This window comes from Pseudophryne corroboree (genome assembly GCF_028390025.1).
Source record: "Pseudophryne corroboree isolate aPseCor3 chromosome 3 unlocalized genomic scaffold, aPseCor3.hap2 SUPER_3_unloc_40, whole genome shotgun sequence".
Taxonomy (NCBI): domain Eukaryota; kingdom Metazoa; phylum Chordata; class Amphibia; order Anura; family Myobatrachidae; genus Pseudophryne; species Pseudophryne corroboree.
Genome location: NW_026967531.1, coordinates 749,015 through 776,907, shown reverse-complemented (window position 1 = coordinate 776,907; position 27,893 = coordinate 749,015). Strand labels below are relative to the sequence as shown.

Sequence of the window (27,893 nt, the reverse complement as noted above, 5' to 3'; positions counted from 1 at the left end):
CCTCTCCAGTCATCACCCAGACACGTCCCTTGGTGCTACTGTATAATGCCCCATTCCCAGCAGCCACCTCCCAAGTAATCACCCATACACATTCCCTGGTGGTACTGTATAATGCCCCATTCCCAGCAGTCACTTCTCCAGTCATCACCCAGACACATCCCCTGGTGTTACTGACTGTATAATGTCCCATTCCCAGCAGTCACCTGTGCAGTCATCACCCAGACACGTCCCTTGGTGCTACTGTATAATGCCCCATTCCCAGCAGTCACCTCTCCAGTCATCCCCCAGACACGGCCCCCGGTGTTACTGTATAATGCCCCATTCCCAGCAGTCACCTCCCAAGTCATCACCCATACACATTCCCTGGTGGTACTGTATAATGCCCCATTCCCAGCAGTCACTTCTCCAGTCATCACCCAGACACATCCCCTGGTGTTACTGTATAATGTCCCATTCCCAGCAGTCACTTCTCCAGTCATCACCCAGACACATCCCCTGGTGTTACTGTATAATGTCCCATTCCCAGCAGTCACTTCTCCAGTCATCACCCAGACACATCCCCTGGTGGTACTGTATAGTGCCCCATTCCCTGCAGTCACCTCTCCAGTCATCACCCAGACACATCCCCCGGTGTTACTGTATAATGCCCCATTCCCAAAAGTCACTACTCCAGTCATCACTCAGACACATCCCCTGGTGTTACTGTATAATGTCCCATTCCCAGCAGTCACCTCTCCAGTCATCACCCAGACACGTCCCCTGGTGTTACTGTATAATGCCCCATTCCCAGCAGTCACCTCTCCAGTCAGCAGCTGAATGATCTTGTTGGTGAATTCCAGGATCTGCTGGTCACTGTGTCTCTCATGTATCAGTGAGTGAGGTGGAGGCACCGTGATGGGGCCGTGGGTCCTGCTTAGTCCACCTGACATTCGAGGATGGCTGTTGGGTGTCTCACACTCACCAGATGTCTTCTTCACTACTGTGTAACCCAGCAAAATGGGGGAGACATCAATATCACTGTAAATACTCCCATATCCCCTCACCTCCCCAGTCACGACCCTGTATTATTACTATTGATATAAGTTATGTCACTGTGACACTCCCAGATCCCCTCTCCTCCCCAGTCATGTCCCTGTATTATTACTATAGATATAACTGATGACACTGTGACACTCCCAGATCCCCTCACCTCCCCAGTCCTGTCCATGTATTATTACTATAGATATAAGTGATGTCACTGTGACACTCCCAGATCCCCTCACCTCCCCAGTCAGGTCCCTGTATTATTACTATGGGTATAAGTAACATCTCTGTGACACACAAAGTTCCCCTCACCTCCCCAGTCATGTCATTGTAATTATACGATCATACTGTAATTCTTGGATACTAATGTTTCAACAATAAATGGATACAAAGTATTTAGAAGAAACAATAATGGTGAATTGTATCTGTTAAAGAAAACAATTTAGTATTATCCTTTATTTATATGGTGCCATAAGGGATCTGCAGCGCCCATTACACAGTACATAAACAAATGAGCAAAAATAAAAAAACACTTAAGAGTTTGAGACAATACAGGACAAATACAAGGTATATACAGAAAACTGGGGTTAGGTGCCATCAAAAGGAGTATGGAGTATAAGATAGTGTAAGTAAGAGTAGGCAAGGCACATGATGGAGAAGAACCTGCTCTTACGAGCTTACAATCTAAACAGTGAAGGGCTAACACACCAGGGTGACATAGAAGGGGAAGACTGTGGGCGTGGACAAGAGGGTTAAGGGGACAGTTGGCTGGGGTTGGTGAAGACGTGGGTCTTGAGAGCCCAATTGCGGTTTTGTAGAAAGGTGGAGAGTGGGATGGGGAGAGGTAGAGAATTCCAGAGACAGGGAGCAGCACGTGAGAAATCTTGTAAGTAGGAGTTGGAGGAGGTAATCAGTTGGCAGGAGAGTCGGCATGCAATAGCGGAGAGAAGAGGACAGGTGGGAGTGTACAAAGAGATGAGGTCACAGATGCAAGAGGGAGAAGAGTGGGTGAGGGCTTTCAATGTGAGAAGCTTGAATTGTATTCTGAATGTGAAGGGGAGCCAGTGAATGTCCTGCATGAGAGGGGAGGTGGATGTAGTACGTTTGGTGAGGAAGATGAGATGGGCAGCAGCACTGAGGATAGATTGGAGTGGAGAGGCGTATGTCAGAGTTGCCAGAAAGGAGATTACAGTAGCCCAATCTGGAGATGACCAGTGAGTGTATGAGAGTCTTACTAGTATTCTGGGTGAGAAAGGATGTGATCCTGGAAATGTTTTTGAGATGGAAAATAGGGTTTTAATTACCTATCGGTAAATCCTTTTCACATAGTCCGTAGAGGATGCTGGGGTCCACATTAGTACTATGGGGCATAGACGGGTCCACCAGGAGCCACGAGCACTTTAAAAGTTTAATAGTATGGGCTGGCTCTTCTCTCTATACCCCTCCTACCAGACTCAGGTGGTCATTCAGAGTTGTTCGCTCATTATTTTTCTTTCGCAACGGAGCGATTAGTCGCTAATGCGCATGCGCAATGTCCGCAGTGCGACTGCGCCAAGTAAATTTGCTATGCAGTTAGGTATTTTACTCACGGCATTACGAGGTTTTTTCTTTGTTCTGGTGATCGTAATGTGATTACCCGGCTAGCAACCAGGGTAGGATTCCCGGATCACTTGATCCGGGTTTACCCTTTTCCACTTGCAAAAACCACGGGTAAATGCGCCCCCCCCCCCCCCCCGTGCATTTACCCGTGTTTTTTGAGCTAGTGGAAAAGGGGTATCAGTGTGGAGCTACTCAGAAACTGCTAAGAAGTGTCTATTCGTATTTTGCTAATCTTTCGTTCGCAATTTTACTATGCTAAGATTCACTCCCAGTAGGCGGCGGCTTAGCGTGTGCAAAGCTGCCAAAAGCAGCTTGTGAGCGAACAACTCGGAATGAGGGTCTCAGTCTAGAAACTGTGCCCGAGAAGACGGACAACTTCGAGAGAAGTATTTTACACAGATAGTGGCGAGATTCACACCTACAAGGCAAACCAAGCTAACCAGCCTGAAAACTCAGCAACGGCTGAACAATATTACTTAGCCAAGTAAGAAAACCAGTACTTAACCAAGAAAAAAGCAGTACTGAACTAAACAATCCCTGCAGGATCACGAAGCACTGGGCGGGCGCCCAGCATCCTCTACGGACTACGAGAAAAGGATTTACCGGTAGCTAATTAAAATCCTATTTTCTCTTCCGTCCAAGAGCTCGGCAAAGCTGTAAAGCCGAAACACCCCGGGCAGCCGCTCAGGAAGAACCCACCTTATGAGTAGAGTGGGCCTTAACAGATTAAGGAAACAGCAATCCTACCATAGAATAAACATACTGGATAGTGAATCTGATCCAGCGAGAAATCGTCTGCTTAGAAGCAGGACACCCAATCTTACTGGGAGCATGTAGGACAAACAAAGAGTCCGGTTTTCTGTGACGAGAAGTTCTCTTCACATAAATCTTCAAAGCCCTCACAACATCCAAGGACTTTGAGGTAATTGAGGAGTCAGTAGCCACTGGCACCACAATAGGTTGGTTAATATGAAAAGCCGACACAACCTTATCAAGAAACTGCTGACACGTCCGGAGCTTCATAGAAAATTAAGTATGGGCTCTTGTAAGACAAGGCTCCCAGTTCAGACACACACCTAGCAGATGCCAATGCCAACAGTGTGATCACCTTCCAAGTGAGAGAGGCTTGAACCAATCTGATTGCAGGAACTGCAACACCATGTTAATATCCCAATGTGCTGTAGGAGGCACAAAGGGAGGCTGGATGTGAAGGACCCCTTTCAATAAAGTCTGAACCTCAGGGAGGGAAGCCAATTGTTTCTGGAAGAAAATGGACAAGGCCGAAATCTGGACCTTTATGGAGCCCAAATGCAGGCCCACATCCACCCCTGCTTGCAGGAATTGGAGAAACCGCCCAATTTGAAACTACACTGTAGGAAACTTATTGGATTCACACCAAGACACATACTTTTTCCAAATGCGATGGTAATATTTAGACGTTACTCCTTTCCTAGCCGTTCAGAATGCCTTTTCGAGCTAAGATCAGGCGGTCAACCTCCATGCCGTCATACGTAGCCGCGGTAAGTCTTGATAAGCGAATGGCCCCTGTTGTATAAGGTCTGGAGTAATGAGAATCACCTGAACTCTTGTTCTTTTTATAACTTTTTAAAACTTTGGGATGATTGGAAGTGGAGGAAACACATACCCTGACTGGAAGATCCACTGAGTTACCGATGCGTCCACCGCCACTGCATGTGGGTCTCTTGACCTGGAACAGTATCTGCAAAGCTTTTTGTTGAGGCAGAGGCCATCACGTCTATTTGAGGGATGACCCAAAGTCTTGTCACTTCTGCAAACACCTCGGGGTGGACTCCCCACTCTCCTGGATGGAGATTGTGCCTGCTGAGGAAGTCCGCTTCCCAGTTGTCCACTCCCGGAATAAAGATTGCTGACCGCACCATCGCGTGCCTTTCTGCCCAGAGGAGGATCTTTGATACCTCTGTCATTGCAGCTCTGCTCTTCGTTCCGCCTTGTCTGACTGCACCTGAATGGCCTGATCTTGCAGAACATGTGCCGCTTGTAGAAGACCGTTGTACACGGCCCTTAGTTCCAGAATGTTTATCGGAAGGACGGATTCCAGACTTGACCACCTTCCTTGGAAGTATTCCCCTTGGTTGATCGCGCCCCAGCCTCTGAGACTTGCATTTGTGGTTAGAAGGATCCAGCTCTGAATCCCGAACCTGTGGCCCTCGAGAAGGTGAGACATATGCAGCCACCAGAGGAGTGAAATCCTGGCTTTCGGTGACAAATTCTCTGGTGCATGTGTAGGTGAGATCCTAACCACTTGTCCAGGAGATCCAGTTGGAAGGACCGTGCATGAAATCTTTCATACTGTAGAGCCTCGTAGGAGGCCACCATCTTCCCCAGAAGGTAAATGCACTGATTAACCAATACCCGGCCAGGATTCAAGACCTCCAGGACCATTTTCTGTATCACCCACGCGTTACTCCACCGGTAGAAATACCCTCTGCACTTCTGTGTCGAGGATCATCCCTAGGAAAGACAATCTCCTTGTTGGCCCCAAATGTGACTTTGGAAGATTCAGGAACCACCTATGATCCCTGAGTAGTCGAGTTGTAAGAACAATGGACTCTAACAATTTATCCCTGGACGACGCTTTCATCAGCAGATCGTCCAGATATGGAATTATGTTCACTCCCTGCTTGCGGAGGAGGTGCATCATCTCTGCCATTACCATGGAGAACAACCTCGGTGCCGTGGGTAGGCCGAATGGCAGCGCCTGGAACGGATAGTGACAGTCCAACAGAGCACTTCTGAGATACGCCTGGTGTGGTGGCCAAATTGGAATGTGAAGGTACGCATCCTTGATATCCCGTGATACCAGGAATTCCCCCTCCTCTAGACTGGAGATCACTGCCCTCAGAGATTCCATCTTGAACTTGAATTCACTCAAATAAGGATTTAACGATTTGAGGTTCAATACTGGTCTGACCAAACCGTCCAGTTTCGGTACCATGAATAGGTTGGAGTAAAAACCCTTGTTTACCAGATGACGTGGAACTGGAACAATGACATTTGCCTTTTCCAATTTTTGATGGGCTTCCTGCAGGATAGCCCTTTCTGTCAGCAAATCTGGTAAGCCCAATTTGAAGAATCTGTGAGGTGGGAGATCTTGAAACTCCAGTCTGTACCCCTGGGATAAAATATCTTGCACCCAGGGGTCCAAGCCTGACGACACCCAGACCTGACTGAAATTCCGCAGACAAGCTCCCACCTGTCCGATCTCCAGGCTGGGAGGTCCACCGTCATGCTGAGGATTTTGAGGAAACAGAAGCCGGCTTCTGTTCCTGGGAACCTGTCGGTGCAGGTTTTCTGGATTTTCCCCGAACATTTCTGAAGAAGGTGGAAGAGGCTTTGGACTTCTTAACCTTTGCGGTCTGAAAGGACTGCATCGTAGAGGTAGAAAAGGACTTCTTTGACGTCGGAGTGGCTGAGGGAAGGAAGGTTAACTTACTCGCGGTTGCCGTGGAGATCCACGCATCCAAAGCCTCCCCAAATAGAGCCTGACCTGTGAAGGGTAGGTTCTCCACACTCTTCTTGGATTCCGCATCCACAGACCATTGGCGCAGCCAGAATACCGTGTCGAAACAGCCATGGAAGACGTCTGTGCATTCAGATCACCAAGGTCCTTCATGGCCTCCACCATGAAACCTGCAGAATCCTGTATGCAACGTAAAAACATTTCAATGTAATTTTTGTCCATAGTATCTAAATCCTCTAGTAAAGTGCCTGACCACTTTACTATGGCTTTAGAAATCAATGCACAAGCGATAGTGGGCCTTAGTGCCACTCCTGACGCAGTGTATATGGATTTGAGCATAGTCTCAATCTTGTGGTCTGCCGGCTCTTACAAAGCGGTAGACCCGGGGACAAGTAAAACCCCCTTTTTAGGCAATCTAGATACAGAAGCATCTACTATAGGGGGGGTTTCCCACTTTTTCCTATCCTCTTCAAGAAAAGTAAAGGCAACAAGAACCCTCTTTGGGATCTGGAATCTTTTGTCCGGGTTTTCCCAGGATTTCTCAAATAATGTGTTTAATTCCTTAAACATAGGGAAGGTAAGGGAGACTTTCTTATTGACAGTAAAAATAAGAATTTACTTACCGATAATTCTATTTCTCGTAGTCCGTAGTGGATGCTGGGAACTCCGTAAGGACCATGGGGAATAGCGGCTCCGCAGGAGACTGGGCACAAAAGTAAAGCTTTAGGACTACCTGGTGTGCACTGGCTCCTCCCCCTATGACCCTCCTCCAAGCCTCAGTTAGGATACTGTGCCCGGACGAGCGTACACAATAAGGAAGGATTTATGAATCCCGGTTAAGAATCATACCAGCCACACCAATCACACCGTACAACTTGTGATCTGAACCCAGTTAACAGCATGATAACAGAGGAGCCTCTGGATAGATGGCTCAAAACAACAATAACCCGATTTAGTTAACAATAACTATGTACAAGAATTGCAGACAATCCGCACTTGGGATGGGCGCCCAGCATCCACTACGGACTACGAGAAATAGAATTATCGGTAAGTAAATTCTTATTTTCTCTGACGTCCTAGTGGATGCTGGGAACTCCGTAAGGACCATGGGGATTATACCAAAGCTCCCAAACGGGCGGGAGAGTGCGGATGACTCTGCAGCACCGAATGAGAGAACTCCAGGTCCTCCTCAGCCAGGGTATCAAATTTGTAGAATTTAGCAAACGTGTTTGCCCCTGACCAAGTAGCTGCTCGGCAAAGTTGTAAAGCCGAGACCCCTCGGGCAGCCGCCCAAGATGAGCCCACCTACCTTGTGGAATGGGCTTTTACAGATTTTGGCTGTGGCAGGCCTGCCACAGAATGTGCAAGCTGAATTGTATTACAAATCCAACGAGCAATAGTCTGCTTAGAAGCAGGAGCACCCAGCTTGTTGGGTGCATACAGGATAAACAGCGAGTCAGATTTTCTGACTCCAGCCGTCCTGGAAACATATTTTCAGGGCCCTGACTACATCCAACAACTTGGAGTCCTCCAAGTCACTAGTAGCCGCAGGTACCACAATAGGTTGGTTCGGATGAAACGCTGAAACCACCTTAGGGAGAAAATGAGGACGAGTCCTCAATTCCGCCCTGTCTGAATGGAAGATCAGATAAGGGCTTTTACAGGATAAAGCCGCCAATTCTGACACGCGCCTGGCCGAGGCCAGGGCCAACAGCATGACCACTTTCCATGCGAGATATTTTAACTCCACAGATTCAAGTGGTTCAAACCAATGTGACTTTAGGAACCCCAAAACTACATTGAGATCCCAAGGTGCCACTGGAGGCACAAAAGGAGGCTGTATATGCAGTACCCCTTTTACAAACGTCTGAACTTCAGGAACTGAAGCTAGTTCTTTCTGGAAGAAAATTGACAGGGCTGAAATTTGAACCTTAATGGACCCCAATTTTAGGCCCATATACACTCCTGTTTGCAGGAAATGCAGGAATCGACCTAGTTGAAATTCCTCCATCGGGGCCTTACTGGCCTCGCACCACGCAACATATTTTCGCCAAATGCGGTGATAATGCTTTGCGGTTACATCCTTCCTGGCTTTGATCAGGGTAGGGATGACTTCATCCGGAATGCTTTTTTCCTTCAGGATCCGGCGTTCAACCGCCCTGCCGCCAAACGCAGCCGCGGTAAGTCTTGGAATAGACTGGGTCCTTGCTGGAGCAGGTCCCTTCTTAGAGGTAGAGGCCACTGGTCCTCCGTGAGCATCTCTTGAAGTTCCGGTTACCAAGTCCTTCTTGGCCAATCCGGAGCCACGGGTATAGTTCTTACTCCCCTCCATCTTATAATTCTCAGTACTTTTGGTATGAGAGGAAGAGGAGGGAACACATACACTGACTGGTACACCCATGGTGTTACCAGAGCGTCCACAGCTTTTGCCTGAGGGTCCCTTGACCTGGCGCAATACCTGTCCAATTTTTTGTTGAGGCGGGACGCCATCCTGTCCACCTTTGGTTTTTCCCAATGGTTTACAATCATGTGGAAGACTTCTGGGTGAAGTCCCCACTCTCCCGGGTGGAGGTCGTGCCTGCTGAGGAAGTCTGCTTCCCAGTTGTCCACGCCCGGAATGAACACTGCTGACAATGCTATCACATGATTTTCCGCCCAGCGAAAAATCCTTGCAGCTTCTGCCATTGCCCTCCTGCTTCTTGTGCCGCCCTGTCTGTTTTCGTGGGCTGACCTTGAAGCAGAGGCCTTGCTTGGCTTAGGGCATTGTAAATGGCCCTTAGCTCCAAGATATTTATGTGAAGTGATGTCTCCAGGCTTGACCACAAGCCCTGGAAATTTCTTCCCTGTGTGACTGCTCCCCAGCCTCGCAGGCTGGCATCCGTGGTCACCAGGACCCAGTCCTGAATGCCGAATCTGCGGCCCTCTAGAAGATGAGCACTCTGCAACCACCACAGGAGAAACACCCTTGTCTTTGGTTACAGGGTTATCCGCTGATGCATCTGAAGATGCGATCCGGACCATTTGTCCAGCAGGTCCCACTGGAAAGTTCTTGCGTGGAATCTGCCGAATGGAATTGCTTCGTAGGAAGCCACCATTTTTCCCAGGACCCTTGTGCACTGATGCACTGACACTTGGCCTGGTTTTAGGAGGTTTCTGACTAGTTCAGATAACTCCTTGGCTTTCTCCTCCGGGAGAAACACCTTTTTCTGGACTGTGTCCAGGATCATCCCTAGGAATAGAAGACGTGTCGTCGGGATCAGCTGCGATTTTGGAATATTGAGAATCCAACCGTGCTGCCGCAACACTACTTGAAATAGTGCTACCCCGACTACCAACTGTTCCCTGGATCTTGCCCTTATCAGGAGATCGTCCAAGTAAGGGATAATTAAAACTCCCTTCCTTCGAAGGAGTATCATCATTTCGGCCATTACTTTGGTAAAGACCCGGGGTGCCGTGGACAAACCAAACGGCAGCGTCTGAAACTGATAGTGACAGTTCTGTACCACAAACCTGAGGTACCCTTGGTGAGAAGGGTAAATTGGGACATGGAGATAAGCATCCTTGATGTCCAGAGACACCATATAATCCCCTTCTTCCAGGTTCGCAATCACCGCTCTGAGTGACTCCATCTTGAATTTGAACCTTTGTATGTAAGTGTTCAAGGATTTCAGATTTAAAATAGGTCTCCCGAGCCGTCCGGCTTCGGTACCACAAACAGCGTGGAATAATACCCCTTTCCCTGTTGTAGGAGGGGTACCTTGATTATCACCTGCTGGGAATACAGCTTGTGAATGGCTTCCAATACTGCCTCCCTGTCGGAGGGAGACGTCGGTAAAGCAGACTTTAGGAAACGGCGAAGGGGAGACATCTCGAATTCCAATTTGTACCCCTGAGATGCCACCTGAAGGATCCAGGGGTCCACCTGTGAGTGACCCACTGCACGCTGAAATTTTTGAGACGGGCCCCCACCGTGCCTGAGTCCGCTTGTAAAGCCCCAGCGTCATGCTGAGGACTTGGCAGAAACGGGAGAGGGCTTCTGTTCCTGGGAACTGGCTGTTTGCTGCAGCCTTTTTCCTCTCCCTCTGCCACGGGGCAGAAATGAGGAGCCTTTTGCCCTTATGGGGCCGAAAGGACTGCGCCTGATAATACGGCGTCTTCTTATGTTGAGAGGCTACCTGGGGTAAAAATGTGGATTTCCCAGCCGTTGCCGTGGCCACCAGGTCTGTTAGACCTACCCCAAATAACTCCTCCCTTTTATAAGGCAATACTTCCATATGCCTTTTGGAATCAGCATCACCTGACCACTGTCTTGTCCATAACCCTCTTCTGGCAGAAATGGACAGCGCACTTACTCTTGATGCCAGTCGGCAAATATCCCTCTGTGCATCACGCATATATAGAAATGCATCTTTTAAATGCTCTATAGTCAGTAATATACTATCCCTATCTAGGGTATCAATATTGTCAGTCAGGGAAACCGACCAAGCCACCCCAGCACTGCACATCCAGGCTGAGGCGATTGCTGGTCGCAGTATCACACCCGTGTGAGTGTATATACATTTTAGGATATTTTCCTGTTTTCTGTCAGCAGGTTCCTTAAGGGCGGCCGTATCCGGGGACGGTAATGCCACCTGTTTAGACAAGCGTGTGAGCGCTTTATCCACCCTAGGGGGTGTTTCCCAACGTGCCCTATCCTCTGGCGGGAAGGGGTATGATGCTAATAACTGTTTAGGAATTATCAGTTTTTTATCGGGGGGGAACCCACACATCATCACACACTTCATTAAATTCCTTAGATGCAGGAAAAACTACAGGCAGTTTTTTCTCACCCAACATAATACCCTTTTTAGTGGTACTTGTATTATCAGAAATATGTAAAACATTTTCCACAGCCTCAATCATGTAACGTGTGGCCCTACTGGAAGTCACATTCGTCTCTTAATCGTCGACACTGGAGTCAGTATCCGTGTCGGCGTCTGTATCTGCCATCTGCGGTAACTGGCGTTTTAGAGCCCCTGATTGCTTTTGAGACACCTGGACAGGCACAGGCTGAGTAACCGGCTGTCTCATGTCATCAATCTTTTGTAAAGAGCTGACACTGTCACGTAATTCCTTCCATAAGCTCAGCCACTCGGGTGTCGACTCCCTAGGGGGTGACATCTCCATTACAGGCAATTGCTCCGCCTCCACACCAATTTCCTCCTCATACATGTCGACACAATCGTACCGACACACCGCACACACACAGGGAATGCTCTGATAGAGGACAGGACCCCACTAGCCCTTTGGGGAGACAGAGGGAGAGTATGCCAGCACACACCAGAGCGCTATATATATACAGGGATAACCTTATAGAAGTGTTTTTCCCCTTATAGCTGCTGTTTATATTATACTGCGCCTAATTAGTGCCCCCCTCTCTTTTTTAACCCCTTTCTGTAGTGTAGTAACTGCAGGGGAGAGCCAGGGAGCTTCCCTCCAACGGAGCTGTGAGAGAAAATGGCGCCAGTGTGCTGAGGAGATAGGCTCCGCCCCTTTTTTGCAGACTTTTCTCCCGCATTTTTATGGATTCTGGCAGGGGTTAAAATACATCCATATAGCCCTGGGGGTTATATGTGATGTATGTTTGCCAGCCAAGGTGTTTTTATTGCTGCTCAGGGCGCCCCCCCCCCCCCAGCGCCCTGTACCCTCAGTGACCGCAGTGTGAGGTGTGTATGAGGAGCAATGGCGCACAGCTGCAGTGCTGTGCGCTACCTTGGTGAAGACTGATATCTTCTGCCGCCGATTTTCCGGACCTCTTCTTGCTTCTGGCTCTGTAAGGGGGCCGGCGGCGCGGCTCTGGGACCGGACTCCGAGGCTGGGCCTGTGTTCGGTCCCTCTGGAGCTAATGGTGTCCAGCAGTGGCGTGCGGTGAGGTCAGTGGCTGGTGAGGCACTACAGCCATAATGCCTGCCACATCCTGCCAATGACCCCTACCGCCGTCGAGCCAATGCCCGCTACTGTCTCTGAGCCGATGCCCGCTGCCACCGCCAATGGCTTACAAACTCGCCCACCATCAACTGACCCAGGCCTCCTAATTTGCATCTCAGTCCAATGCCGCCAATGCCTTCTGCCTGCCTGCTCATCATACTTGTTGTATATTGTACTTTTTTATAGAAATTTTTTTTTTTGTTTGGGACTGGGAAGGGAGTGAGAGGAGGACATGAATGCAATTTTGTTGTCCAGGGCTTCCATTAACTTAATGGAGAAGGGTCTGAATGGGTTCAAAAAAAAATGCGTGAGGTCCCCCCTCCTAAGTATAACCAGCTTCGGGCTCTTTGAGCCGGTCCTGGTTGTTTAAATACTGGGAAAAAAATTGGACAGGGGTTCCCCGTATTTTGACAACCAGCACCGGGCTCTTAGTCCGGTCCTGGTTCCAAAAATACGGGGGACAAAAGATGTAGGGGTCCCCCGTATTTTTGAAACCAGCACCGGGCTCCACTAGCCAGGGACATAATGCCACAGCCGGGGGACACATTTATGTAGGTCCCTGCGGCCGTGACATTACCCCCCCAACTAGTCACCACTGGCCGGGGTTCCCTGGAGGAGTGGGGACCCCTTAAATCAAGGGGTCACCCCCCCCTCCAGGCACCCAAGGGCTAGGGGTGAAGCCCGAGGCTGTCCCCAGCACCCCTGGGCGGTGGGTGCCGGGCTGATAGCCATGTGTGTAAAAAAAAGAATATTGTTTTTTGTTGTGGAACTACAAGGCCCAGCAAGCCTCCCCCGCTTGCTGGTACTTGGAGAACCTCAAGTACCAGCATGCGAGGAAATAACGGGCCCGCAGGTACCTGTAGTTCTACAACAAAAAAAATACCCAAATAAAAACACAACACACACACACCGTGAAAGTATAAATTTATTAAAACACACTTACACACTCACACATACTTACCTACATCCCACGTCGGTCACGTCCACTTGTCCAGTAGAATCCAATAGGGTAGGGGTACCTGTAAAAATGAACATTATACTTACAAACTGAGAGAGAGAGAGAGAGAGAGAGAGAGTGAGGGCGGGATGTACTAAGCGTAATATAGTGGTAAAACCTGTTACCGGCCCGATGTCTTTTCCCCGTATGTTCTATTAATCCTCAGCCTACTGCGCTGTCAGTTGCTTCCGCATCTCCTGTTACACATGACTTCTTCGTCACGGTACTTGCTGTCATAGGTAGCCTATTATTCCACCACAAGCACTGTATGTACGAACGTACAGGACCCGTCACCTCCAGGCATATGTGCCATTGTTTAATGATCGGAGGTGATGGGTCCTGTACATTCATACATACGGTGCCCGCGGTGGACCAATAGGCTACATATGAGAGCAGGTATCGTGCAGAAGTCACGTGTAACAGGTACAAGTGACAGCGTGGCAGGCTGGGGGTTAATTAAATACGGGGAAAAGGTGTTGGGGGGGGGGGGATGTGCAGCTTAAAAAATGTGTGAGGCCAGCTCAGTGATGTAAAATACAAAACAATTAGAGTCAGGGCGGACACACACACACACACACACACACTCTCTCTCTACTACTACCTGCTGAGAGGACACACACACACACACACACACATACACACTCTCTCTCTCTCTCTCTCTCTCTCTACTACTACCTGCTGAGAGACGCTGCCGGAGTAGAGGGAGAGAGAGTAGCTTCGATCAGCGGGACGGCGCAGGATGGTGAGAGCCGCACAGTAGCTCCGGTCAGCGGGAGGGCGCAGGATGGGGAGAGCCGCACAGCACACACCACCGCTTGGGAGCCGCACAGCACACACCACCGCTCGGGTCAGCGCTAGGACGGAGGAGAGCCGCACACACTCCAGCGGCACTGCTCCCTCCCGGCTACCTCCAGCTTCACTCACCGCCGGGACCCGCCGCTTCCAGCGCCGCATGTGTGTGATTGGACAGCGGATCCACCACTGGATCCGCTGTCCAATCACAGGTGCCTCGCTGACATGGGGGTGGTGTCCCTGTCAGCGAGGCACTTGTTTAAGTGCCGCTTTTCATATCTTTTTTAATGGGCTTTTACAGCCCTGTGCTTGGCCACGCCCCCCGCTCCATCCCGTTCCCATTATCCACGGGAGGCACTGCTATCAGTGCCTCCCAAAGTACTTGAAGGACCTACAATTATTTAAATAAAATAAAGAAGATACTTATGACACAGAAAATGTGTCATAAGGATCTTCTTTATATTATTTTAATAATTAATCACAGGGGAGGCACTGCCTCCCCTGCCTACCCTGACTGCACGTCCCTGGTGTCCAGTAGCCTAAGAAGCCCAAGCTGGCTGCAAGCAGGTAGGTTCGCTTCTTCTCCCCTTAGTCCCTCGATGCAGTGAGCCTGTTGCCAGCAGGTCTCACTGAAAATAAAAAACCTAAAACTAAACTTTCACTAAGAAGCTCAGGAGAGCCCCTAGTGTGCACCCTTCTCGGCCGGGCACAAAAATCTAACTGAGGCTTGGAGGAGGGTCATAGGGAGAGGAGCCAGTGCACACCAGGTAGTCCTAAAGCTTTACTTTTGTGCCCAGTCTCCTGCGGAGCCGCTATTCCCCATGGTCCTTACGGAGTTCCCAGCATCCACTAGGACGTCAGAGAAATAAGCCTCCTCGACCTGTTCAGGAACTTTGTCAGTAATGTGTAAAACATCCCTAATGGCATCATGGGCTGCACCCCCTTCGCAAGGGAGGCCTACCCCCCTCAGTATATCCCATCACCATCCCCTGTATCAGAGTCGGTATCTGTGTCGACTTGCATTATTTGATCGAGAGCACGCTTTTGGGGGCATATACCAGGGGATTTAGATTAGGTAGTGGGATTTGATTACGACAAAACCTCTACAGATTGTTTTAAAATCTGTGTTTCAGTCTCATAATGAGCTATCCTAGATGAAATCTAGGATATCATCCCTTTAATAGAAGCCACCCACTGGGGTTCGGATTCAGAAGGCTGAGACAGTACATTGCATTTCTGAGTACATGGAATAGACTCCTCTGGAGCACAGGATACAGAGGATACAGAGTCCCTGGACATTGTAATGTGAGATATATAACACACAGACACAGGAAAATGTCAGGCACAGTTTTCCCCAAGTACCTTCAGAGAGACACAGAGCTCAGGAGCCAGCACACACAGCGCCCCAGTAGGCAGCTGACTGAGAAACCTTAATAGATTACTCAGTTAATGTTGTAAATAAAACACTCTCCCCCCTTCTACACCCCCTGGTACCGTACAGGATAGCTGGAGTGATGTGGAGGGCAGCGCTCCCTGTCAGCGTGTCTGTGTTTGATCTGCAGGGAGAAAATGGAGCTGGAGAGGGCTGGATACACTCTGAGGAGAAGCTCCGCCCCTTGCGTCTTCTCGCACTTTTAAATCTTTATACTGGCCTGAGGTAATAAACGCTGGCAGTAGACAGTTACTGAGAGCTAGTGACCAGTTTGTAGGTTATAGCGCTGGCCCAGGCGCCCCTCACAGAGCCGCACTGTCTGCCTCTGAACCCTGCGGAGCGCAGCGTCAGCGCTGTGCTCCTACCCTGATGCCGCCATTCTCACCGGCTCCCCGCTTGTCGCGTCACCGGTGTCCTACTCACCACCACCATCTTCTGGCTCTGTTAGGGTGTGGCGGCATGCTGCGGGGGCGAGCGATCATTCCACTCAGGAGTTCAGTGTCCTGTCAGCGGAGATAGTGGCTCAGACACCGCAGCGCGGACACTACTCCCCTCTTAGTCCCACGAAGCAGGGAGGCTGTTGCCAGCAGCCCCCCTGTAAAATAATAAACTCTAAAATTAAACTTTACTGTAGAGCTCCCCTAGCAGTGACCCGCTCCTCCGGGCACATTTTCTACACTGAGTCTGGTAGGAGGGGCATAGAGGGAGGGGCCAGCCCACACTGTTAAACTCTAAAAGTACCCATGGCTCCTGGTGGACCCGTCTATACCCCACATGCTACTAATGTGGACCTCAGCATCCTCTAGGACGTAAGAGAAAATATACGTTATGTTAAGAACTTCTCTTATGTTCACAGGTATCCACAGGATAACATTGGGATATGCCGGAAATGACACCAAACAGGTTCACCATATAATGCCGCCCACTGACTAAGTCAAATCAGTTCTTTCCACAGCAATTAGGCAGGATCATCATGTGGAACCCTGTTCAGGCGATAAGAACACACATGCACACCCTTCCATGCAAGAGGGAAGAGGTTTAGTGATTGTAAAGATCCTCAAATCAGGTGCCTCAGGGTGGGAGTCCTGTGGATACCTGTGGACATAAGAGAAATCACGTTATCAATGGTAAGTTCTTACCATAACGTATATTTCTCTGGCTGGGTCCACAGGTTATCCACAGGATAACATTGGGATTCCCAAAGCCAGTTTTAGTGGTGGGGACACTCCTGATTAGACAGAAGAACCTTTCGTCCAAATTCTGCGTCATGAGAGGCAAAAGTATCCAAGGCATAATGTCTAATGAATGTGTTTATGGAAGACCATGTGGCTGCCCTACATATCTGTTCTGCTGAAGCACCATGTTGTGCTGCCCATGAAGGACCTACCTTACGTGTAGAGTGCGCAGAGACAATAGCCGGAGTAGGGAGATCAGCATGAGAATAAGCTTCTGAAATTGTCATTCGGAGCCATCTTGCCAGCATCTGTTTACTAGCAGGCCATCCTCTTCTATGAAATCTGTAGAAGATGAAGAGAGAATCTGTTTTTCTGATGGCACTAGTACGATCTATGTAGATTCTTAAAGCTCGGCCCACGTCCAGCAACGCTTCTCCCGCAGAAAGTCCCGATACCTGAAAAGCTGGGACTACAATCTCTTCGTTAAGGTGAAACTTTGAAAACACCTTCGGAAGATAACCAGATCTAGTTCTGAGAACTGCTTTATCTGGAAAAAAAACTTAGGAAAGGAGACTTACAAGACAGTGCTCCTAAATCTGACACTCTTCTAGCTGACGCCATTGCCAGTAGAAACAGTACTATAGCCATTAACCATTTAAGATCTGCTCACAAGTGGTTCAAACGGATATCCCTGAAGGAATTTAAGAACTAGATTCAAATCCCAGCGAGCTGCAGGAGGAACAAATGGAGGTTGAATGTGTACAACTCCCTGAAAGTAAGCACATCCTGTAAGTCAACAATCTTTCTCTGAAACCATAGAGTTAATGCTGATACTTGAACTCTCAAGGAAGCTACTTTCAAACCCTTATCCAATCCTGCTTGAAGGAAATCCAAAACCCTGGATACTTTAAAAGATCTTGGATTCAAACTTCTTTCACTACACCAATGAATATAGGCTTGCCATATTCGATGATAAATACGAGCTGAAGAAGGCTTTCTTACTCTAACCATAGTTTGAATTACTTGTTTTGAAAACCTTCTAGCTTCTAGGATAGAGGTTTCAACAGCCACGCCGTCAAAGACAGACGATCCAGATGGCTGTGACAACAAGGACCCTGCATTAGCAGATCTGGACGTTGAGGGAGCAGTACTGGTGCTTCCACAGACATCCTTAGTAGATCTGTGTACCAATGCATTCTTGGCCAAGATGGAGCTATCAAAATTATGACTCCCTTTGCTTGCTTTATTTTCCTCACTACTCAGAGAGATTGGAGGGAACAGATAAGCCATATGAAATTTCCATTTTTTGTTCTTTGTTCTTGATCTGTACTTCGGAACTTTGTTATTCAGACAAGACGCCATGAGGTCTCTCTCTGGCAGACCCCTTTTCACTATAGTCTGAAACACTTCTGGGTGTAATGCCCATTCGGTTTCCTGAATGGTTGTCGACTGAGAAAATCTGCTTCCCAGTTCAGCACTCCTGGAACAAACACTGCTGACAATGCTGGGAGATGGAGCTCTGCCCACCTTAGTATGTGAGTTACTTCCTCCATCAATCTTTTGCTGTGAGTTCCTCCCTGATGATTGAGGTATGCTACTGTTGTTGCATTGTCTGAGCGAATCTGGACTAGTCTTCCTTGCAGACTGTCCTTTGTCTGAAGTAGAGCCATGTATATGGCCCTTATTTCCAACAGATTTATTGGCAGGCGACTTTCCCTTATGGTCCATTTTCCCTGGAACCAAAGGCTTTCGAGCACCGCTCCCCGGCCCTGAAGACTGGCATCTGTTGTCAGGACTTGCCATTCCTTTATCCAAAAGGGTCTTCCCTTGTTTAAATGGTCTGTCTGTAGCCACCACACTAGAGACCTTTTTACGTTTACTGGAAACTTTATCATCTGTCTTTTTATTGTCTGATGATTTCCATTCCATTTGGTCAGAATAAGGTGCTATAGTGGTCTGGAGTAGAATTGCGCATATTCCACCATGTCGAAGGTTGACACCATCAGACCCAACAGTGGCATTGCTGCATGGACTGACATTGTCTGAGTGTACAACGCCTCCTGAGTCATGACCTGCACCTTGGCTATCTTTTTCTCTGGTAAGAAAATTCTCTGTAGACCTGAATCCAATATGGCCCCCAAATGAACCATCCGCTGTGACGGATTCAGAGACGACTTTTCCCAATTTATGAGCCACCCGTGTCTCTGTAGACAAACTACTGTCTGTTGAAGATGGCTCAAAAGTAATTCCTGTGAATGTGCCAGGATTAAAAGGTCGTCGAAATATGGAAATATTCTTATCCCCTGCTTGCGGAGATAAGCTGCCATCACCACCACAATTTTAAGAAACACCCTGGGTGCTGTTGCTAGCCCGAAGGGCAAGGCTTGGAACTGAAAATGTTGCTGGAGGATGGCAAACCTGAGGTAACACTGATGAGACCTTGCTATAGGCACATGTAGGCAAGCATCCTGTATATCCAGAGATACCATGTAATCTCCCGGTTCCATAGCCAACACTATGGAGCGTAATGTCTCCATGTGGGACCTTGGAATCCAAATGTATTTGTTTAACATTTTGAGATTGAGAATTGGGCGAAATGACCCATTTGGCTTCTGAATCAAAAATAGTTTGGAGTAAAAACCCCGTCCCCGTTGTGATAGGGGTACAGGGATAATCACACAAAACTGAAGCAATTTCTGCACTGCTTCTTGCAGGGCATTGGCCTTCGACTCTATACGAGACGAGCTTATGCAAAAAAAACCTTTGATGAGGTTGCCTCCTGTACGGGAAACCATAACCGAGAGATACCACCTTCTGCACCCAAGCATCTGTTGTCGACTGTTGCCATATGTGTGCAAAATGAAGGAGTCGGCCCCCAACCCTGGAATCCTACAGGCGGAGGCCCGTCTCTTCAGGCTGATGGCTTCTGTTCAGGCTTGGAAGCTGGCTTTCTACTAGCCTATTGCTTCCTACCATTGGCTGATCTATTGAACTGGGGTTGCTTAGACTCCTCTTTAGCTTTCGCTTTGCCTTGCCATCGAAATGGCCGAAATTTTGTACCCCTAGTCTTAGGGTTATAAGTAGCCGGAAATCTGACTTTAGATTCAGCTTCCGATTCCAGAGTATCTGACAATGGTTTGCCAAACAATATATTACCAATGAAAGGCAATGCTTCCAGAGCTTTCTTGGATTCTGCATCTGCTTTCCAAGTGCGTAGCCAAACTGCTCTACAAGCTGCTACTGTCAAGGCTGATGCTTTAGAAGCAATCGTATCCATATCAATTGCTGCTTCTTCCAAATATTGGGCAACTTGTCTTAAACGGCTTAAATGATACTCCTGCTCCCTATTAGGAGAGAGGCCATTCTCTAGTTCCTCTACCCATTCGCCCATTGCCTTTGCTATCAAGGCCGAAGCCATAGCAGGCCTTACCACCGCTCCTGAGAGAGAGACCCTTCTGTCTGTGACATCATTTAGTGAGGTAGATGACAATGGCAAAGCAGTACAGTACATGTGCATCTACTTTAGGAGGAACTTCTCTTTTTTAACAATCCGCAGCTGGAAATGGATAATAAGAATCCCATTTTTTCGGAATCTTATACTTTTTACTGGGTGTCGCCCAGGGTTCTTCCATTATCTCCGTCAGATCATCTGATGCTGGGAATTCAGTTTTAACTGATTTTGTTCATTTAAACACAGGTGCTTTAGATTTTGACACTGCTTTGGCTGATTCCTTCAAAGAAAGAATAGCCTTCATTGCATCAATAAGTTCAGCTACATCCTCTGAACTGAAACTCTGCGACTGATCATCATACGGTGTATTTGAATATACTGTATCATCATCTGTTGTATCATCTTGTGTAGTCTGCAACATAGACGTATCTGTCTTAGTCTTACCTGTCCCTTGGTTAATCGCCTGGTTACTTGTAGAGGCTACTGGAACCAAACCATAGGAAGTGAGCTGCATGTATGGGTTAATAGTGTAACCTATTCTCTGGGGTGGAACTGCAGGAGTTAATCTGTCCGCTATTGAAGACAAAGTCTGCGCGAACATACTCCATGGTGGCTCTGCTGGTTGTTGAACCAATTCTTCTTTTTTACTTTGCTGAAAAGCAAAACAGTTTGCACATAACCCCTCATAAGTGACCAACTGACCTATTTCTATTAACCCTTTCTTACAAGATAAACATGTTAAGTATGTAGGAGTGCCTGATAAATTCTCCTCGTCACTTTTGACGCTCACAGACATGGTAATATTCTGTTTATGACTACACAATTTGGGACTGAAAATCACCTATATATAAATATATAGAAGTGAGATCAATCTGACCACAACAGTGCACCTGAATTGAGGTTCAGAACAGGACTAACAACATATAAAAGTCAGCACACATACTAGCAGTCAGTCACATGTTAAAATATTAGACATTGTCATATGAGAATACAATCACCATCATAATAACTTACAAGTAAGTGGGTACAATTGTATTTCTGTTTTTAACCAGTTTTTTTCAAACATATCATGCAGAAAACAGTAATATACTGTATAACCCATTGCTCCATAGAGTGGGATAGAAGTAGACTCACCACACTTCCATATCCTTCAATACGCTCCCAAGACGCTGAGTGGAGTCAGACGCTACTAGTATACACAGCCGCTGTTGATGACTGATGAGAGGCACAGACGCTCTTTTGGACACAGACACTCATTGAACGATAAGTGTATGCAGACGCTCCTGCCTGCGACCGGGTCTAAGCGAAAAATCTAGTGTACACCATCGCAGCGTCTAAGCTGCGACCAAGTACCCTCGCGTTGGCGTCTGAGCCGGAAGTGAGGTCATCAGTTCATGGACGGGAGACGCACGGAAACTAGTCATGAACTTGGGGGAGGGGTGGCCAGGAGAGCGTCTAACTCCCTCTGTTGACTTAAACTCTAAGGACCGCGGCCTCACTTAGTCCTGGCGCCTATGATCCCTAAAGCGTAGCGCTGTTGCACTTAAGAGTGGCGGTGCATCAACCACTGTTTGTAGTCTCCTCCAATACAGTGAGGCTGTGTCCTGACCCCTCTAGTAAGGGGAAACCGATGCCTTACTTTCTCCCCATGCTCCGGCCACAGCCTGGTTACATCTCCTGGACCTGCTAGAATCATCCGACACAGACGCCCGTTGAGATAGCACTATACCGCGAAGGTAAGCATTGTTGCGACCCAGTGGAGAGTTGTTGGAGAGACTCTATCTAGTATGCGTTTAAGACGCTGTTAAGGAAAGTCGCTCAAAGGAAAAAAAACATATTAAGACTATAAAAATGGTCCGGCTCCTGCCGCAACAAACAAAAAACTGATTTGACTGAGTCAGTGGGCGGGATTATATGGAGAAGCCCCGATGCATTCTGGGAGGCCAGAATGCTTGTGACCATTTGGTGCCATTTCCGCTGTCGCTCCGGCATATCTCAATGTTATCCTGTGGATAACCTGTGGACCCAGCCGGAGAAAGATGGGATAACTTGAAAGAAGATGTCGGAAACATCCTAGCTTCACACCAACCTATATAAGCTCGCCAAATCCTGTGATAATGAGCTGCTGAAACTGGCTTCCTAGCACGTAACATGGTTGGTAGAACCAACTGTGGAATGCCCTCTCATCTGAGAGTGGTCTCAACAGCCACCCCATAAAATGCAGCCGCGCTAAATCGGGGTAAAGGAACGACCCCTGCTGTAGTAGGTCTGGACATAGCGGAATCAACCAGGGATCGTCTGCGAGTAGACCATGGAGATCCGAGAACCACACTCTCTGAGGCCAACGAGGCGCCACTAGTATGACGGTCTTGGGACTCTCGTTTGATCCACTTTAGCAACTGAGGAAGCAGCGGAAACGGAAATAGATACACGAGGCTGTACCTATGGTGAGAGCATCCACTGCCACTGTCTTTGGATCTCTTGTTCTGGACACATAACTGTCTGATAATTATGGCGAGAAGTCATTAGATCCACCTTTGGGTAACTCCACCGCTGGACTAACATCTGGAACACTTCTGGATGTAAGGCCCATTCTTCTGGAGGAAAATCTTGATGACTGAGAGAATCTGCTTCCCAGTTGTGCACTCCTGGAATGAAGACCACCAACGATATCACGTGGTGATGTTCGGCCTAATTGAGGATTCAAGCAACTTCTCGCATGGTCATGCAACTTTGAGTCCCTCCTTGTTTGTTGATGTACGCGACTTCCGTTGCGTTGTCCAACTGGACCTGAACACAAAACAATGGATGGTTGCAAACTAGCGCTGATTTAAAATAATAAAACTTTAAAGCTAAAAAGACTTGAGGTTTTTATCTTCATCCAAAACTTCTTTCAGATGTTCTCCCGTTTATCAGAAAGACACTCACTTTATAATTCTGTTTCGCTTTCACATAAAGGTATCTTTCTGTCACCAAACATCGGGGGTACATTCATTTAAAACGAGCTGAACTCTTGGAATAACACTTACCTTTGTGTGCACGCGAGACAGGACACTAATGTATCTTTTACATCCCTCACAGTGCGGGTGGCAGGAATCAGGCAGACCGGTGTTAAAAACACAAGATTTTTTTTCTTCATCCGATACAGCAAACAGATGGTCAGATGTAGTATATAGTAACAACTTCAACGCGTTTCGGGGATCCCCTCCCCTTCCTCAAGAAGTAAGGTGTCTGCTCTGGTTATCCCAGATATATTTAAACTTCAAAAGGTCACATGGTACATTCTGACCAATCATACACAGAGAAAAATGCACAGGTGTACATGTTAAACAATTAAGACTCCTATGACATGAATAACTTTCAAATAAGATATACAGTGTTTTTTTCAACAAGGATTAGAAACATAAAAGCACAGAAGCAAAAGCATTACTGATCACTTGAATCTAAAGTTCCTAATTCATAGATATAAATAGAAATGAACCTCACCCGGGTTCAAGAAAATTCAACATTCAGGGAACGAACAGCTCAGTGCCAAAAAGCAGAACTTAGTTTAATGCGCCCATATCGAGCGCTGAGGCACGGAAGGTACAAGTGCTGTCTGTTTATCTGCAGCGCCGGAGGACACGCTGCGTGATGAATGGAATAATACTACATGCCCATTAACGCGCTGTTGTACAGAGCTGAAATAATTAGTTCCTAATAGCGGGCTGTGCTGAAAGTGACGTGTCACATAGATAAAAAAATTATAAAGTCACCTTTTGGCAATTTGGCTATTCCATCCCTGAAAGGGGAAACAACTACACATGTTCACATATATAAATTATCATCCAACATGAAACAGTCTGAGACAGGAGCAAGTGAACTGCCTGACGCAGAGCGTTGTAAAGTGCCCTGAGTTCCAGGACACTGATTGACAGTAATCTTTCTTGGTCTGAACATAGACCCTGAAACTGACAATGTTGGAGCACTGCTCCCCAACCTCTGAGACTTGCATCCGTCATTAGAAATATCCAATTCCAGACTCTGAACCTTTTTCCCGCAGTGAGATTGTGTATGTGGAGATACAAGAGAAGTGATACTCTGGCCCTGGAGACAAGCGCACCATCTGATGAATTTGTAGATGAGGGCTGGATCACTATGCGAGAAGATCCAGCTGAAAGGGACCTGAGTGAAATCTTCTGAACTGGAGTGTGATGAAAGATGCCCCCATCTGTCTTAACAGTCGAATGCACAAATGCACCGAGACTGTCCGTGGTTTGAGCACTAGCAGTACTGGATGAGGAATAGCATGTACTTTCTGTTGTGGCAGGTAAATGCGTTGTTCCACCGTAATCAGAATCATTCCTAAAATTTAATTCTTTGACACGAGACACGACTTGATTTTTTTTTTTTTTAAAGTTGACAATCCATCCGTACTGAACTAGTACACTGTACAACAGTAAGGCATGTTTAAGAAGTATTTGTTGAGATGAAGCCTTGATGAGAAGGTCATCTAAGTACGGAACGATTATCACTCCCAGGGATCTGAGATTAACTATCATCACAGACATCACCTTTGTGAATACCCGAGGCGCTTGTTGTGCTGCAAACTTAAGTACGCCTGATGCGGTGGCCAAATTGGAATGTGTAAGTACGCATCCTTGAGATCCCGCAAAATCATGAATTGCTGTGGTTCTAAACCTGCAATCACTGACCGTAGGGATTCCATCTTGAATGTGTAGTAAGTGACGTACCGATTGAACCCCTTTAGGTTCCATATCTGTGTGACTGAGCCATCCGGCTTTGGTACGTCAAAAAAATTGGAATAAAACCCTTGACCTTGTTGGTGTACTGGAACCTGAACCAAAACTGCTGACTATATGAGAGACTGAATAGCGGTCTGCAGACCTGCTCACTTGTCTGCTGACACAGGCAGACCTGTCTTGAAAAACCGCATCGGTGATAGACAGTCAAACTCATTGAAAACTCTTAAAACAAAACTGCGGATCCACCCATCTGTGATGTTTGAAACCATGCGAAGGGAAACTTCTGAAGGTGTGCTCCCACAACTGAAGAGCCGAGATGGGCTGGAAGCCCGTCATGCCACTGGCTTGAGTCCTGTCAAGAACGCAACCACAGCAGCTGTTGGGCTGCAAGCCGAGAACAAACTTGTCCAACGAAGCCGTACCTAAATACTCAACCAATTCACAAATGTGATCGGTAAGAAATATAAGCTGGTCTGAGGGAAAACCCTGTTGTAGGCCTAACCTGAGCTGTTTCGCCCATGCAACTACAGCCTTGTTAACCCAAACTCCAACTCAAACAGGTATAAGCATCACCCCTGTTGCTGTATACATGGACTTTAGCATGGCCTCCAGCTTACTCTCCGAGGGGTCTTTAAGCGTAGCTGCACCTGGGACTGGAATAGTCAATTTTAGTGAAAGTTTAGAAACTGAAGACTCCACCGATGGTGATTTAGTTGTCATAGCCTGTGGGAAAAGATATTTAGACAGAAATCGCTTTGTCCCAGAAAAGTGTTTAACTGGATTTAGCCATGCTTCTATTAACTGCTTATTAAGAGATATGAAAAACACACAGTCGCCCATAGTCTGCTAGCAATAAAACCTCATATGTTTCAGTGCAACCTAGCAGCTGGCGTACCGCTCTAATGAGATCATCATAGCTCGGGCTATTAGTGACCTCACTATCTGACTCCTGACCCAATGCTGAGATATCAGATGTGGCATTGAATCCTCAGAATGTAATTATGAGACAAACAATGACCATTCTTAGAAACTGAATTATACATGGACTTTGTAACCCAGCAAAGTTCTAGAAACATCCTGAGCCCACATTGGCTGCTCACACGGTATTAACCGTGAATCAGACTTAGCCGCCTCACGGTCTTTTTGTGCAGAGGACAACTCTGACTGCAAATCAGGCATTCTCACAGTTATCACAGACAAGCTGCTGTTTCTCATATTGTCATGCAGACAGACAGACAATAATACAGTGAGACAACGTCCGCACAACTCAGTGAAAATAACTGTAGTGTCTATAATACCGCGTGTACCGCACTGTGTTATAGAGGAAATCTATGATGGTCACTGTGCCACCTACTAAACACCCCTGCCCCCTCTAGTGGCCGTGTGTTGTAGGACTGACATATTGCTGCAGGAAGAAGCAGGAAATAGGTGTGTAACCTTTGTGTGAAAACGGCGTCCCAGCATGTGCATCTGACTATAACCTATGACCCCCAAAAGTACTCATAACCTAGGCCTAATAGCCTGTTATGTCCCTTATAGCCCTGGCCACCATACCTTATATTTAGAGGAACCGCTGAACTAGGGACCGCCATGAACTCCCCTAATGCTTAAAGCAGTGAGCCGCGCCTAGCTTCTTCCACCCCCCCCCCCGCATTGTATACCGTGCGCCAGCTATGAGTGACGGCGCCCTGCAGCAGCCTCAGCTACCCACCGTGGTCTGTGTGCTGGTGGAAGCCGGAGAGCGGGGTAGATGTGTAATGTGGCGGGCGTCCAGCGGCGGCAGTGTGATCTGTCTGCTGCTGCGAGCCGCGCTGCCGGGAGCCGCTTCTCTGGAGCAGTGAGGTGTAGCCTGACAGGTGCCCAGCGGCAGCATTATGTGACCACTGCTGGAAGCCGCTTCCCAGTTGTCTAGAGGGGCAGATTGTAGAGGCCAGTGGTAGCACTGTTTGGAGCTGCGCTGCCGGGAGCCGCTTCTCTGGAGCAGTGAGGTGTAGCCTGACAGGTGCCCAGCGGCAGCATTATTTGACCACTGCTGGAAGCCGCTTCCCAGTTGTCTAGAGGGGCAGATTGTAGAGGCCAGTGGTAGCACTGTTTGGAGCTGCGCTGCCGGGAGCCGGGCAGGTGTGGAGCGACACAGGCGCCCAGTGGCAGTATGTGTCTGACCGCTGGTGGGAGCCGGGAAGCGGGGGAGTTTGATCCAGTAAAGCTATACCTTAGTAAGCAGCTTGTGGAAAACACGTTCCCCGCACATGGAGGGGCGGCAGCAGGAGCTGACTGCCCCACTATCACAGCAACAAACAGGCCCAATGGGGTGGCGGCATAAGCTGACTGCCCGCTCCTTACCTCAGTGTAATGGGGAGGCTCCGACGTGGCTTCTCTCTAAGCTCCGTCCAGCTCCTGCAGCCATGTCTGAATCAGCTAACGCTGATGAAGGTCTATAGCGGGTCTTCTCTGTCTAAGCACCAACAAGCCTTCACTGCACAACAGCAGCACACACTCACGGACCCACGCTTCTTAATAAGCTGGGGAGGGAGTGTGATTGATACAAGAAAAAATATTTAGAAAAATTAAAAGTAAACCCTGGAATGACTCCAGGATGCGACCTTCTCTGGTGAAGGCACAAAAAACACTGAGGCATCTTGGGAGTATGGAGGGGGAAGAGGGTTACACATTTAAATATTTAAATGTGCCTATCCCTGCTATCGCACCGTCCATATCCCAAGAGAACTACAGTGCCCCCTAGTGGATGAAAAATAAATAAGTGATGTCACTGTGACACTCCCAGATCCCCTAACCTCCCCAGTCATGTCCCTGTATTATTACTATAGATACAAGTGATTTCACTGTGAAGCTCCCAGATCTCCTCACCTCGCCCTCACGTCCCTGTATTATTACTATAGATATGTGATGTTACTGTGATGCTCCCAGATCACCCTCACCTCCCCAGTCATGTCCCTGTATTATTAATATAGATACAAGTGATTTCACTGTGAAGCTCCCAGATCTCCTCACCTCGCCCTCACGTCCCTGTATTATTACTATAGATATGTGATGTTACTGTGATGCTCCCAGATCACTCTCACCTCCCCAGTCATGTCCCTGTATTATTACTACAGATATAAGTGACGTCACTGTGACACCCCCAGATCCCCTCATCTCCCCAGTTATGTCCCTGTATTATTACTATAGCTATTAGTGATGTCACTGTGA

General features: G+C 47.8%; 1 protein-coding gene across 1 annotated transcript in view; it reads right to left on the bottom strand.

The window, feature by feature from the left end:
- The window catches only part of LOC134984222 (zinc finger protein ZFP2-like), a 67,991-nt gene that overhangs the window by 36,220 nt on the left and 3,878 nt on the right, over positions 1 to 27,893 (bottom strand). Inside the window, exon 2 of the mRNA XM_063949853.1 lies at positions 798 to 979. Within this exon, the coding sequence (XP_063805923.1) occupies positions 798 to 929 (132 nt within the window). The 5' untranslated portion in view covers positions 930 to 979. The remainder of the gene's footprint in view (positions 1 to 797; positions 980 to 27,893) is intronic.